This window comes from Clavelina lepadiformis, chromosome 9 (assembly GCF_947623445.1).
Source record: "Clavelina lepadiformis chromosome 9, kaClaLepa1.1, whole genome shotgun sequence".
Taxonomy (NCBI): Eukaryota; Metazoa; Chordata; class Ascidiacea; order Aplousobranchia; family Clavelinidae; genus Clavelina; species Clavelina lepadiformis.
Genome location: NC_135248.1, coordinates 2,256,480 through 2,270,407, shown reverse-complemented (window position 1 = coordinate 2,270,407; position 13,928 = coordinate 2,256,480). Strand labels below are relative to the sequence as shown.

The 13,928-nt window shown below is 36.1% G+C and overlaps 2 protein-coding genes across 3 annotated transcripts; one reads left to right on the top strand and one right to left on the bottom strand.

The window, feature by feature from the left end:
• Window positions 1–642: 642 nt before the first annotated feature.
• On the top strand, window positions 643–7,598 carry LOC143469981 (mitochondrial-processing peptidase subunit beta-like). Its single transcript, XM_076967801.1, has 11 exons — window positions 643–803; window positions 1,839–2,054; window positions 2,425–2,554; window positions 2,736–2,848; window positions 3,189–3,322; window positions 3,785–3,929; window positions 4,163–4,267; window positions 4,966–5,099; window positions 6,018–6,083; window positions 6,299–6,473; window positions 7,310–7,598. The coding sequence occupies exons 1-11, from the start codon at window positions 732–734 to the stop codon at window positions 7,448–7,450; spliced, it is 1,431 nt and encodes a 476-aa protein (XP_076823916.1). The 5' UTR covers window positions 643–731; the 3' UTR covers window positions 7,451–7,598.
• A 240-nt stretch (window positions 7,599–7,838) lies between these two features.
• Window positions 7,839–13,148, bottom strand: LOC143469982 (uncharacterized). 2 transcript variants are annotated; one of them, XM_076967803.1, is made up of 8 exons: window positions 12,719–13,148; window positions 11,500–11,696; window positions 10,980–11,103; window positions 10,559–10,659; window positions 9,483–9,602; window positions 9,148–9,287; window positions 8,423–8,624; window positions 7,839–8,230 (listed from the first exon to the last, which is right to left on the bottom strand). In XM_076967803.1, exons 1-8 carry the CDS (start codon window positions 12,723–12,725, stop codon window positions 7,949–7,951), a joined length of 1,173 nt encoding a protein of 390 aa, XP_076823918.1. In that variant the 5' UTR covers window positions 12,726–13,148; the 3' UTR covers window positions 7,839–7,948. The 2 variants fall into 2 exon arrangements, with proteins under 2 accessions (XP_076823918.1, XP_076823917.1); XM_076967802.1 differs by lacking the exon at window positions 12,719–13,148 and adding an exon at window positions 12,233–12,677.
• Between the last annotated feature and the right edge of the window lie 780 nt (window positions 13,149–13,928).

Here is a 13,928-nt window from a genome sequence, read left to right as displayed (position 1 = left end):
AAAAATAAGTTAAATAACTCATAACCGGGAAAGACAACAACCCTGGATTCGATGTGGAACAGGTTTGAAAACCGGGTATTTTGGGGTCTAATCGGGACGTAAGCCTGGGCAAAAGAAGATCACCCAACACGTTTACACACAAATAAACTTTTTTCAGGACGAAGAAGAGTACGCAGTGTAATAGAATAGTTACTGCATGTAAACACAGTCGTTGCAGTATAGTGTTTTAGCTGAGTAGACGGGTTTTGGGGTTAAAGCAAAGAAATCTATATCAAAATAAAGGTGTTTAAAGTTTTTTTTATCAACCCGGAGATAGGTAGTTTTACTTCAGAAAACAGCAATTCCTTAATTTATAAATCAAGTAAGGATCATCACTGATAAATCACAATTGTTGATTTCTATTTTTTATTTTTATTTAAAAATTAGTTCAGAACATCTATTAATACTTTAACTTTTTAAAACGTTTTAGCATAAATTTAAATTGGGTAATTGTTAATTAAAGACTTTAAAATTAAACTTTTTAAACATTTTTATTTTATGTAATTAGTTGAGTTCTGTGATTTACCTAAACTTTCAAAATTTAACAAGTATTTTAAGTAGTATTCCACATGTGATAGTATGAAAGAGTACGTTTCGCCGGCTACTCCATATCAGTGTCGGTCATTTAGTTGGAAGTTTGGGGTTGAAATTTGTGAAGGTTGTTTCATTTTGGTTGAAATTTTAGGAAATAAATGGCTTCAGTTTCAAGGTTACTTGCGTCGTCGGTCAGAAAAGGCTTGCATCAGCCGAGAACGGCGAAAAACGTAAGTAACTTAAAAAAAACACACAACGTTTTGTAAAGGCAATTTGCCTTGTAACACTATTTTAATTTTATTTTATCAATAATTGGAAATATGTTGGTACATGGTATCCTGGACAGAAGGCATTATGATAACATTTCTCAAACTAGTTGCATTGTATAAATTTTAAAGGTTGATAGTTGATCCCAAGTGCCATATTTCAGCTGTCGTAGGTAATATTTTGTTTAAATGGTTAAGAATACAAATATATTACAAAGCCTTTCAATTTTTTTTGCTTTTATATATTTTTAATTATAGCAATTATAAAATTCGCCATAACTTAAAAATAGATTTTTTTGTTGAGGCTATATAATTATTGTTTCATTAATCAAATAAGGATACCAAGTCAACAAAAAAGAAAAATTATGCTCTTTAAAATCTAAAAAAAAGAAAACGAAAGAGGAAAGTAAGTTTGCAGCTGCCATGGTTACACCAAGACGTGTATTTACTCCATACCACAGGTCAAACCGAGTTTACATCGCTTGAACGTGAATCACGCTGAAGATCTTTGGCGTAACTCACATGGAATGCACCCTGGAGTGCACACCATTATGTCAGAATTTGTATTTTTGCACAAATAATTTGTCATCGAAAACTACCATACTTTCCAGTACTAGTTGGGTACATTGCTGCTCCATCAACGTGCAACTGAACTAAACTTTTTTTTTCACATTAGGCCTAGTTTATAATAAATAAACAAAGAATTAAGGTTTCAGTACCTGCCATCACACCAGAATTTGTGTCTTTGCTTGCAATATTTCTTGTCTTGCAGTATTGACAATTTTCTGTAATCCGTAACTTTTCGTTAAGCAATGTCACATTCCTCACTTTTCCCATTCTGTGAATCAGTGCTACCCTATCACTACGCAACATATCACTATACACGACTTCCCTCATTGCAAGCTATTAATTGTTAAAAAATTATGGGGCCATTTGTGTTCTTGGTTATATATTATGTACATACCATTTATTTGTCTGAGAATGTGTCCTTGTTTAAAGGCTATCGTGCAACGATTTCAATCAACAAAACCAGCCACTGTTAGTGTGAATACACCGGAAACAAGAGTCACGACACTTCCAAATGGATTCCGAGTTGCATCTGAAGATTCCGGGCTATCAACGTGCACAGTTGGTTTGTGGATTGATGCTGGGAGTCGTTATGAAACCAGCGCCAACAATGGAACCGCTCACTTCTTGGAACATATGGCATTTAAGGTTGATAAAATACATCACTAAAATCATATCTGACAATTAGCCATGCATCGTTTCTGAATTATTATTTCACTGCCAGTTTTAATCATATTGATACAAATTGGACATAAGTTGCATCACGCGCACATGGTGAAGCACACATCTTTGAATCAATCAATCAAAAAACATAGCTTCTGTAGCTTCTGTTGCAAACTAGGATTGGTTAATTACCATTCACTCACTTGGTTGCTGCTACGTGTATAAGGGTTTTCTGTAAGACTCATGATCAATCACGCACTTTAAGCAAAACAATTTTCTGGTATTAAAATTGGAGCTGCTAATAGAAAGCCGACAAAAAGAATATGTACTAAAGCTCTCCGTTATGGTTTTACAGGGTACATCCAGTCGAAGCCAGCTAGATCTTGAACTTGAGGTTGAAAACATGGGAGCTCATTTAAACGCTTACACGTCCAGGGAGCAGACCGTGTATTATGCCAAGTCGTTCAGTAAAGACCTACCAAGAGGTATGTATGCTAAGATAAACCCTTGCTAGCTAATATTTTAAAATATTTGATGACATACTTCTGACGTTTTTGTTGCTTGAAAATTTTACCTGATCTTGTCAACCGGTGTTCTCAGTGTTTAAAAGTTGTATGGAATATTTTAATGAATGCTGTAACGCCGACAAATTTGTGCAATGTTTAGCGGTTGATATATTGGCTGACATCATCCAAAATAGTACACTGGGTGAAGCAGAAATTGAACGTGAACGTGGCGTCATACTCCGAGAAATGGAGGAGATTGAACAAAATCAACAGGTAAAAAATCTTATGGTCTGTATATGCTAATCAATAACCAAATTAATGCAATGTCCAAGTTGGTCCCTTCTACTGCCAATCAAATCCTACATTTAAACCTGTGGGCACATAGGCACTTCATTTTAACGACATATTTTTACTATCAAAGTCACACTTTTGCTTTTAATTTAATGTACAATTTAATTTATGGAAGATAAGCTGTATATAAATAGTTTGTGTGTCTAATTTCAGTTTTTAATTATTTTGCCCAGAAATTTGTAAGTCCTACTCTGTGAGTTGCTGGCAGTGCCATTAATATTTTTTGCCCAAAAAGTTCAAAATGAGTTTTTCTTGTTTGTAGGAAGTGGTATTTGACTATTTGCACGCCACAGCATACCAAGGCACTCCGCTTGGCCTCACCATTCTTGGACCTTCAGAGAACATTAAAGAAATAAACCGGGAAGACCTACTTAAATACATTAAACAACATTATGTGTAAGTGGTAAAAGTGCTATTGTAAAGGACTTTAACTTGGAACTAGAAATTAAAATTAGACTTGAAATGAAATGTAGGAATGGTATAAATTTGCATTTGCAAAATTTTAGACTTTTAAAATTTCTGGTTAGACCTTGTGTGATGTGTATACGTTACAGCAGTTTTTGCACTTTTTTGTTTCTTCCATTAATGGATGGTAATATAATTATTTGACCATGTATTACATGCATAGGTTATGTATATACAACATATGTAAAATTATGACCTTTGACACTTTCCTGGTCAATAAGAGTACACACATGCTGTATATAATAAACAAGGGTCGGATATTAGCAAATTGCTATTTATGCCAATTACTAATTAATTAATTATGCTAGTTAATTATGTTAATTATGCAATTGCTAATTATGTACCTAACCACTAACCGTTTAACATTTCATAGAATAACATATTTTATTTCAGTCCATCTCGTATGGTGCTTGCTGCTGCTGGCGGAGTCGACCACGACAAACTTGTTGGTTTGGCAAAACAGTTCTTCGGCTCTTCTACAAATACTGCTTCAAATAGTGGAATAACCATTCATCCCAGCCGGTACACTGGAAGCGACGTAAGTTAGCTTTTCACCAGTTTTAAGATGCAAGAACAGTTGCAAACTCAAGATATCATAGTTGCTCTTTCACCGTAGTGTTATCTGTAAGGAATTATTTCTGCATAGCACCCGAAATATTTTTGTGTGTAATTTTTGATTCAGGCTTGGGGAAATATTACTGAATTTGTGGGCTTATTAACGGTAAGTTTTTACTTAAGATTGTACAAATGTCTTTTTGTCATCTGTAATAGATCCGACATAGAAACGACGACATGCCGTACGTCCATGTTGCCATGGCAGTGGAAGGAGTTGGATGGCAGCATCCTGATACCATTCCATTGATGATTGCAAACCAGGTTTGTGTTCTTGTGGCAGTAAAAAACTTAAAGCACGCTTGCTACTAACTACTTAGCTGAATTAAAATTGCCAGCTATTTTCATCATTACATATTATTCATACAATCTTCTGCCTTGCTTCTTAGTCTCTTTTTAATACATAGTTTGACAAAGACAATTCCTAAATATGTGACAGTGTAATAGGCAGGTTTTTAACACTGTGAAAAGCAGCATAAAATAGGATGCTAAGGACTAAAGTTGAAAACTTTGCACTAATTTCACTCAACATCAATAACTCTTGTTGTTTTCTTATACAATCGTCACAAAATTGCTGACATATTTGAAACCAAACGCTTTGCGTTAAAATCGCTCCTTGTGGAAACACCCCGGTTAAAAGTACAACAGCAAGCATAAAACATTTGCACATGTTATTATTTCAGTGGTTGGTCTTTTGGGGTTAATTAATGCCATTTTGCTAAATACATTATTAGTGCTTGCAAATACTATCTTAAAAATAGGTTTGCCACTTTTCGATTTATGTTGCTAACAGACAAACAAATAAATGCTCGTAAAAACATTACCAGTATCCGGCAGTAGGGTAATATAATTATAATATAATTTAGGGTAAGTTAGTTTAATATTTAGTCAGAATTGATTTAGAAGTAGATTTAGATGTAAAAAAATGTGCTTGTGAAATAACTTGTCTATTTTTGGTACAGATAATAGGAACGTGGGATCGATCGTCAGTTAACGGAGCTCACTTTCCCAACCCACTTGTTCGAAGAATGGCCAAAGAAGGTCTCTGTGTAAACTTCCAGTCCTTCAACACACTGTACACTGATACTGGGCTGTGGTGAGTCTTGCTGGTGTTCATCTATGACAGAGGTTCTTAAACTGGGGTCCATGGATCCCTTGGGGTTCTCCAGACTAGTTTTAGGGGGTTTGTGAAGGCCCAATGGAAATCTTAGTGTATAATTCCTCGTTGAACTGGAATCTATCAATGATGAGGACCTTGCAAAAGATGAGCTCATTGAACTAAGGGCAATGGAATTATTAAGAATGTCCTTTAATTTGAAAAGGATTGGTGATTTTTGGAGTTCGTTGACGCAAGCATATCCTCTTTTGGTAAAGAGAGCCATGGCTGCTATAATCCCTTATGTGACTACATATTTATGTGAGTCAGGATTTTCATCCTTGGTTATTGTTCGATACAAAGGATGACGTGCGTGTTGCCCTATCAAAGACGAAGCCACAATTTCATGTTCTTGTTGAAGGCAAACAGCAACATCCTTCACATTAATGAAATTAAATCGAAGATATTGAAAAGCAAATTGCATTCGCTATTCCTTAAATTTAATAAAACATAAATTTTGTTACCAATTTATTTTAATTTTATTTCGTTATGTCCAATTCATGCAGTTCAAAAAAGTTTTCTCGTACTAGGCGACAATGGGGGTCCACGCTAAAAAAAGTTTAAGAACCCCTGATCTATGAGCAATTGAGCATGCTTTGAGTTGGCTTTATTCTATATTTGTGTGGCAAGCAGTTTTAAATCTGTTATAGTCATTTAGCAGATAATTATTTAATCTGTTAATTGATCACACAATATGACTTTAACCAGTTAACAGTAGTCAATATTTACCTGTTGTCAGCTTTTTTCTTTTTTAGTAGTGAGATGTAGCTTCAAGCTAAAACAATATACAACTGGTGTCTTATTGTATTTTTATGAGACATTTCTACTCAATATCTTAGAATTGCAATTTATTTTCAGGGGTATCTATTACGTGTCCGACAACGACAATGTTCATGATTGCACCGTTCGTATTCAGGACGAATGGTAAGTGCGCTTACACACACTATCACCACACTTACATTTTATGTCTGGTTACTATTTCATGAGTACAGCATAGTAAAGATTACATTCTTTTAAACAACATAAATTAAAAATTATGCTTCTGGTTCTGAAGCTTAAATTTAGGTTGATGTATTAGGCATGTGAAATCATGATGTGGTTTGTTTATTAATCTCTATCCATCATGTTTAAACGCTTAGGATGAGGCTGTGCACGGATCTGACGGAATTCGAGGTATCCCGTGCGAAGAACACTCTCCTCACCAACATGGCTCTCATGCTGGACGGCACTACACCAATCTGTGAGGACATCGGAAGGCAAATGCTCTGTTATGGACGCAGAATTCCATGGCCAGAAATGGCTCAGAGGATCCTGGTAATTTTGTCATTAATCTCTTTATTGTGCCTTTTTGTTTCAAGACCTATTGGTGTAATTCCTTTTTTTGTGGTCGTCGGTTAGCAATTAATCCGAGCGTTTTTCGTTCACCTTGATGGAAGTCATCTCAAAGTATGCAATTTAGTTGTATATGGCGCGACTAAATTATTTTATCACATGCTTGGTTGAAGTTGACATAGTGACATGCTTTAGCCCTTGCAGATTGTAATGTAGGTCCTTTAAAAATCCCCAAGCACTTAGTGGATTGTATGCTTTCGGCGATATGATATGACTATTCAGTACATTACTCTTTACTGCTACCAATTAATACCCAACACTACAATCAGCAAGTGGGCATTAATCGTGTTGCTCTGTGTGTGCAGTAGCCATACAGTCAAAGTAGTATACTTAAAACATTCATAGTGTGTGCGATGGTATATGGGCGATTTTGGGAATGGTTATGTAACGCTATATGAAACTAGTACTATACTATATGTAGTAAACTAGTCTTATATGCAAGCTTTTCTGAAAGCCTTATGCAAATATCATGGACCTTCTAAACAGTTATTTTGCATAGTGCTAGTTTGAAGGTCATAGAAAATGTATATGTTAATAGGTTGAATGTTAATCTATATGTTAATAACTTTCAAATCCCTCTTCCTACAATCCCACCGAGGCAGGGTATATTATAGAGGTCTTATTATTATTATATAGAGTTTTTTTTCTGTGGATTGTAACTCAGACCAACATTTTTAGTTAATACTCTATTGTAAACCCATTTACTGCTCTGCCTTCTATTTCATTTACTGTTTCTTAACGTTTGAAACTTTTTTTAGAGCATTAATGCTACCGAAGTTAGAAAAGCGATGAACAAGTATGTGTGGGACTGCTGCCCTGCTGTTGCGTCCATTGGTCCAACAGAGGCCCTACCCGACTACGCTAACATCAGAGCCAAGATGTACAAAGTGTTCCAATAAGGAGTTGTTTTTCTATTTATATCGCTGTCGCCATCTCTTACTTTTCCAATTTCTGCTTGCTACTAGGCAGTCGTTTAAATGCTGTTAAAACTAAATGTGATGTTTTTTAAATACCAAATTGATCCCAATAAAACTTACGGCAAACTTATCAAGCAATAACTTGATCTTGCAAGTTAATTTTCAGGCTTTGTACAAGTACTTAGTGCATTTAAATGATACATAAATAGCATAATGTTTCCAGGACTAGATATTTTAGACATGTTTCATATCATTTGTTCAGGGCCAGGTGTCAATAGAACATTGGTTGATGTGTCAGTTGTTTTTGGGTTTTTGTTTCAGCTGATTATTCACTTACAGATTTCATGTCGGAAATAACATCGAAGCGTAATGATTTCAAGCGTTTTAACAATGCTTTAATGGCGACAGTGCAAAAATAGAACCAGTGTAATCTCGCAATTGTGAAAACGATATGGCAACAACAAGAAAAAGTAAAAAAGTTTACGCAGTTGTGAGGGCCGGGGTTTTCCATCGGGACGCTTGACCGTGGTGAAATTCCCCCATCCCCATAACCCTTTTTGACCCTGCGTACTCCATCAGAGCCCCAATGGTCAGTGGTTGCCAGGTTGGGTCTCGCCTAGCAGTGAATGCTTTACGGCTGAATAGTCGACGCTGACCGACTAGGGTACGTATGCTGGATTGGTCGTGGACTGGGGCAGTTACAGTGACCCTAGCCGTCATTGAAGGGGGAAGGATGGTCTTGTAACCAGGAATATCCGTGACCTAAACACAGAAGTTTTTTGTTATATGAGCGTAAAAAGCAACAGAAGTCTTTATAAATTAACATGAATTTGAGAAGCCTTGAAATTGAGATTCAGGTAAAAATTGAATTAAATCCCAGAAATGTCATTTAAATTCTGTCACTAGATGGTAGCAGTGAACAGCTTATCAGGTAAATTTCTCTCTTCAACAGACCATTTTCATTGCATCATCTTTCGCATATCTCCCGTAAAAAGTTCCTCTCGTTCGAGCAGCATTTTCTGAGAGGAAGTGAAGGTTAGGAAATCTTCTTCGGATCCTGTTGTGATCATCGTAAACCTTCTCTTCATACGGAACAAGTTGTTTACTAATCTGCGGCAATTCTGAATGGACTGGTCGGATGGTTTCATCAAAATACCTGCATTTCAAACCAATATAAAGTTGTTATTTGGATCCAGGAAAATGTTTTCAAAACAATTAGTTGTTGTCTGTGGTTTGAATTCATTTTTATCAATTTCTGTGAGTTTCTTAGAAATAGAATCTACCAAACATAAAAGCTGTAATAAGTTAATGATTTGCTCACAACACTCTGCAGATAACAGGAACAAGTTTAAACTAGTTTAATCCCATCACCACATTTGCTCACACACGTACCTACTACCTACCATTATCCTACACCAGAATAAACAAAACTTTGTAGTAAAACTTGCAATGAAATGTTGGACAAAATCTTTAATTTTATCCATTACCAGTGCTCAAACTAACCCATTTTCTCAAAATTTTCCAAAAGCTTTGGAATTATCAATAAATTTACACTTTTAACCTGCTATCTCTTTTGTTGTGGGATTATTCCAATGCGACTCGCATCTATGGGTTCCTTCTCACACACTGCAGTGAATGAGCAGGTAATTCCGAAATCATTAGGCATAAAATATCCTCACCTTGACAATGCTTCCACGCCTTCCTTGTCATTATAGTCAGGCACAGGATTATTGTTTAATAACAATGTTGTTTTGTTTTTATTGTTCTCTGATGCTCTGAACATCACGTTGGCATGGTGACGGGCTTTTCGAACTCGCTCCTGCAATGAATTGGGTTAAAAATGAAATAAATTTAAGAATGGGTAAATTTAAAGTATGTTTGTGATATGCCTAATTACTAAGGAAAGGTTTAAGTCTTGTATAATAGCACAGGAGAGAAATGTTGTTTTAAGTCAATTTTTTCAAATATGGAAGTCACTATTTCCAAACCAAATTTGACATCAATTCTTAACCACCTTATATCTTTCATCAAGCAGTTTGTCCAACTCAGGCACATCTGAATGTTGAGTGAAACTTCTGTGCACAAGGGGTCGATTTTGGTTAATACTGTCTCGAAGAAATGCTCCATATGACAACTAAAACACGACATACATGTGATGGATGAAACATAAATGGCAAACAGCACAGATCTTACTGAAGAAAATGGTATATTGTATTGTAAACACAATTTAGTTTATAATTATTAACATTCTGTCAATAGTCTCACTAAGTCATAACAAACTCAACATGGTTCCAGCTAGCTGTGGAAATATTTTAAACGTTTTGTTTGCAATCCATCAGCATTTGTAGAGATTAGCCAAAGAAATCATGATACAACTTAACCCAACATTTGTTGTGTCATTTCCTTTAACCTGTGCACGACTATGTGACGTGTTGTTGACAGAAAAGAATCGTTTTCCTGTTTGATGCTGCCAGCTAAGAACAGAGAGTATGACTGCACAGTTTACACTGTATTTTGACAGACGGTTCCCCTTTTTTATTCCATGTACCGTTTTTGCTTGTGGCCACTGGTGACTGCTTGTTTGTTCGTGTATTTTGTTTTTTCAACCTCACACCACAAATATTCAATACTATTGTCAAGCTTTTGTTTGACAACTAACAATCCGTTGTGCTATTGTTTGCTACCCTAAGATTATATGTTTCCAAGAATGGACTGCTTCAGTTCATAATCCAAAACACAACCTCTTTTGTGATAATACTAATAATCATATTTGGAATGCTTTCTGCTGATTTTTGCAGCACATTTGCTAACTTATTTCATCTGGGAGACTCATTTCTATTAGTTTCACAGCCTTAATTTCATGAAACATCTCTCACCACTGTCATTATGATCAGTATTTTGCTGTCATAATGCATGCAAGCCGGCTATTTTGCTGGTGGTATTCTTGCTGTAAACCTAATGTAGCTGTAGATGCTTGTTTTAAAACCTTAATTAATACCATTAAATCTGATTTGTACGCTGTGACGAATGCAAAAATTTAGTTTACGATCATGTCAAACTTCATGAAAGATGTATCGGTAGTTTTTTTACCTTCCAGTCCTCAGGAATTCTTCTGTCCATCCGTTGCAGTTTCTTTTCTGATTCTCCCTTCAAAATCCTCCAGAGAGCATCTGCTCCCAATCCAGTGTCAACTGCAACAAAATTGGACAAAAACTTCAACCTGGCGTTTGACTTCAGGTCTTACGATTCAGTTTTATTGGTTCAGTGTGTAACTGGTACTGTATTTAACTTGGACAAGCCTCATTAAACTTTCCAAATTGTAAAGAATGTCTGTTGTCACCTTACTTTTTGTAAGCCATTCATTTTCGTTTGTAGAAATTTAAATTAAAGTCTGTTTAAAAATGTGCTACTTTTGTTTTGTCGGTTTTGCTAAAATGATTCGGATGTGCTTCCAATTGTTATAATCAGGAAACTTTCAAGATTCAAGCGATGATAATTTTGTGCTTCTGACCTGATGGCAAGCGTCTTATTGGCCTCTGGGGTGTGGCAGCTTCTTCATTTGATTTTGTAATCTCTTCCATCTTGGGATTAAGTATCGATTCTGCTTTATCAGCACCAAGTAAGTCGTACAGCACCTTGAAAGTTTAATGGTCACTCCAGTTAATGTAACTTAATTCTTAATTAATGGTTTTAATATTTAATAAAGTTAATTTTTAAATATTGCTTTTGCAGATGGTGAGTTATGGTGGTTTCAATGTGGAAACATGCTTACATATTTTGGTTGTATTTAGTTTAGGTGTTAGCCCCTAAGCACAAAGAAAATGGTCTTTTTACGATCACATGTCTGCACTTATCCCAGCATTGATAAGTTATTTCATTAGAAAACAGTAAACAGACCACGTTTTAAGGCTGACTGAGTTTTCCATATTAACAGGCACCTTCAGCTTGCTGTCAGGTTTACAAAATTTAGATTATCACATAATAAATATCATAAAATTCAGTAATGACAAAAATATTCTAGAATCAATCACCTGATGATGATCAGGAAGAACTTCCTCCTCTTCCACAACATCCTTCATCTCCTTCCGATGACTATCGATGAATCTTTGCTCTGACTGTGTGGGCAGGGAGCCTGGTCGCATTAAAACTTGTTTTGTTGGTGACTGCGGCGCTGTTGTAACAGTCAAAGACTGCCGGCGTTTCGATTTCATCGCCAATTTTGGTGGACCTGCCGCAAGTAAGTGGAGTGAAGATATTGCATTGTACAAAATAGGGAGTTGGGCATGGAAGAAAGATTTTAATAAAATTAAAATTTATTATTCAGGTTATATTATTCAGGTTCATGTCATTATTCAGATTATCCACTTTGAAATGATAAACAACGTTTTGACTTTGGTAGCTTTGGTATTTTTTAAAACAAAGTTAACATTTGACAAAGAGAAATGTTTTGAATGGAAAATTTTGCTCACAAAATAAACGTCACCAAAATGTTGTAAACAACAGTGTAGTATTGGCAACAGCTAAGCTGCAGTCTGTATTCATATCATGGCTTAATTTACAGCGTGATATGATATGTAAAAACATCTTGCTAAGACTGAAATTGCTCACGCTGTTGTTTTTAATTAAATCGCCTTAATGAAAAACAGCCACTTTGAGCACATATTATTCGCGTTTACAAAACATTAGACAACAGCTCTCAAAAGTAGAATTCGCCGTAATTAAGCCCAGTGCTGTTCACGAATCGAGATATTTTCGGACAAATACCATTAATTTCTTCATCTGGTGTGACATATCGTGCCGTTTCCTCATAGCTGAAGCTCTTTTCAGTGCCAGATAGTTGCCCATCGTTGTTTAACACGTCTGGAACCGGGTCTATGCGAATGATAACTCGTTTCGCCGACTTCACAGGGCTTGAGGTCTCGCTATTCATTGGTCTGGGAACGGTTTGTAACTTCTGAACTTACCACAAGTTACGACTGTGCTAGCATGAAATTTTCCTTAGTTTTTGCTCGCAATAACTTTACAATCCACTGACGCTTTTAAAGTGGTAGCGTTTCGACAATCTCAGACTCTTTCGAGCACTAATGCTATTGATTTTTAATCCGCCTTTGATGGTTATTCTTTCATTGACGACTCAAAGTGGCCCTACACTTATGAACGCATTGTTGAGCGGCATTTTGTCCATTGTCTAGCTGGCAAAGTTTTGACGAGAATTTGAAAAGCAGAAAACACATAATCCAATAAACTTACCATCCATTTCCAACGGCGCGCAGCAAATTAAACACAGATGACTGGCAACGAATAGACAAGCCTGTTTACAAATACTGGTGCCCTTTTCTACCCGGCCAGCATATTTCAAAACACGCTTACTGGTATAATTGACACCACATGTAATTGGATACTTGACACCGTAACATCTGGCGGCCTGTCGAATACCGCGTTCTATTCTTTCCGTAACATGGAGTATTGTGGATTCTGTGTAACGGCATTGAAGCGACGCTGTTATTTATTTACGTAGGCAAGCACTGCTGCGCTAGACTATCGAAAAAATTAGCGCGCTCGGCGGTAGTGTGGTTTTCCGGTATGAAAATCGTTGACTGTGATGAACAAATCGCCGCTTTTTTATCTTGGCAAACAATCGCAGTAAATCACGCCACATTTTTCCACGCTGCTCTAACAAGCTCTCCAAACACGCGAGCCCTTGACTACCAACTACAAAATGGTGTTCGCTGAAACAAACATATTAACAGAAGAGTGTGGTGGTATTATTGTACCATTATTGCACGTAAGATTATGGTAAAAACTAGCTAAAACTTTTGTAAACTAATTTCTGTGACATTTGAGGTTAAAATATTTTGATAACCTACACGGTTTTTGACTTTAAGAATTTGTAGAGTGTCATGTTTTGGACTTTTAAATCTTTTGTTGTAAGCGTGCGCCAGGCCATTTAAACCACCAGACAATGCTTAGTGGATATTCGATCTCTATTTAGTGGATATTAGGGCATTTTGCTGTTTCTGCATTTGTTGGTTAAACAACTCAGAAGGATTTGAAAATATTGCCCATGTATATGTATGTATACTTTACTTGTCTGCATTGAAATATATTGCCCTTTTTAGCCGATGCGTTTTGTGAAATTTCCCGTTTTGAAGTAATTGTAATCATACAATGTCCATGCCAGTTTTCTGACATCTTTTCCTTTAGCAGCTGGCGATTGACGGGGCCTTTATGCGTCCAGTCGTCCAGTGAGGAAGATTTTCCGCGCTGTGAAATTGAAATTGAATTATGTACCCGAAAGATTGCGCTTAATGATGATGTCTTAATGAACACTATTACATATTGTTATGTCATAGTTAAAAATTTTCATATCGAAAACGACCGTATATTTTTTGATCTCAACTTCCATTGCGATTGTTCAACGATATGATGGATTTTTTGACGAATTATTTACGCTTCGAAT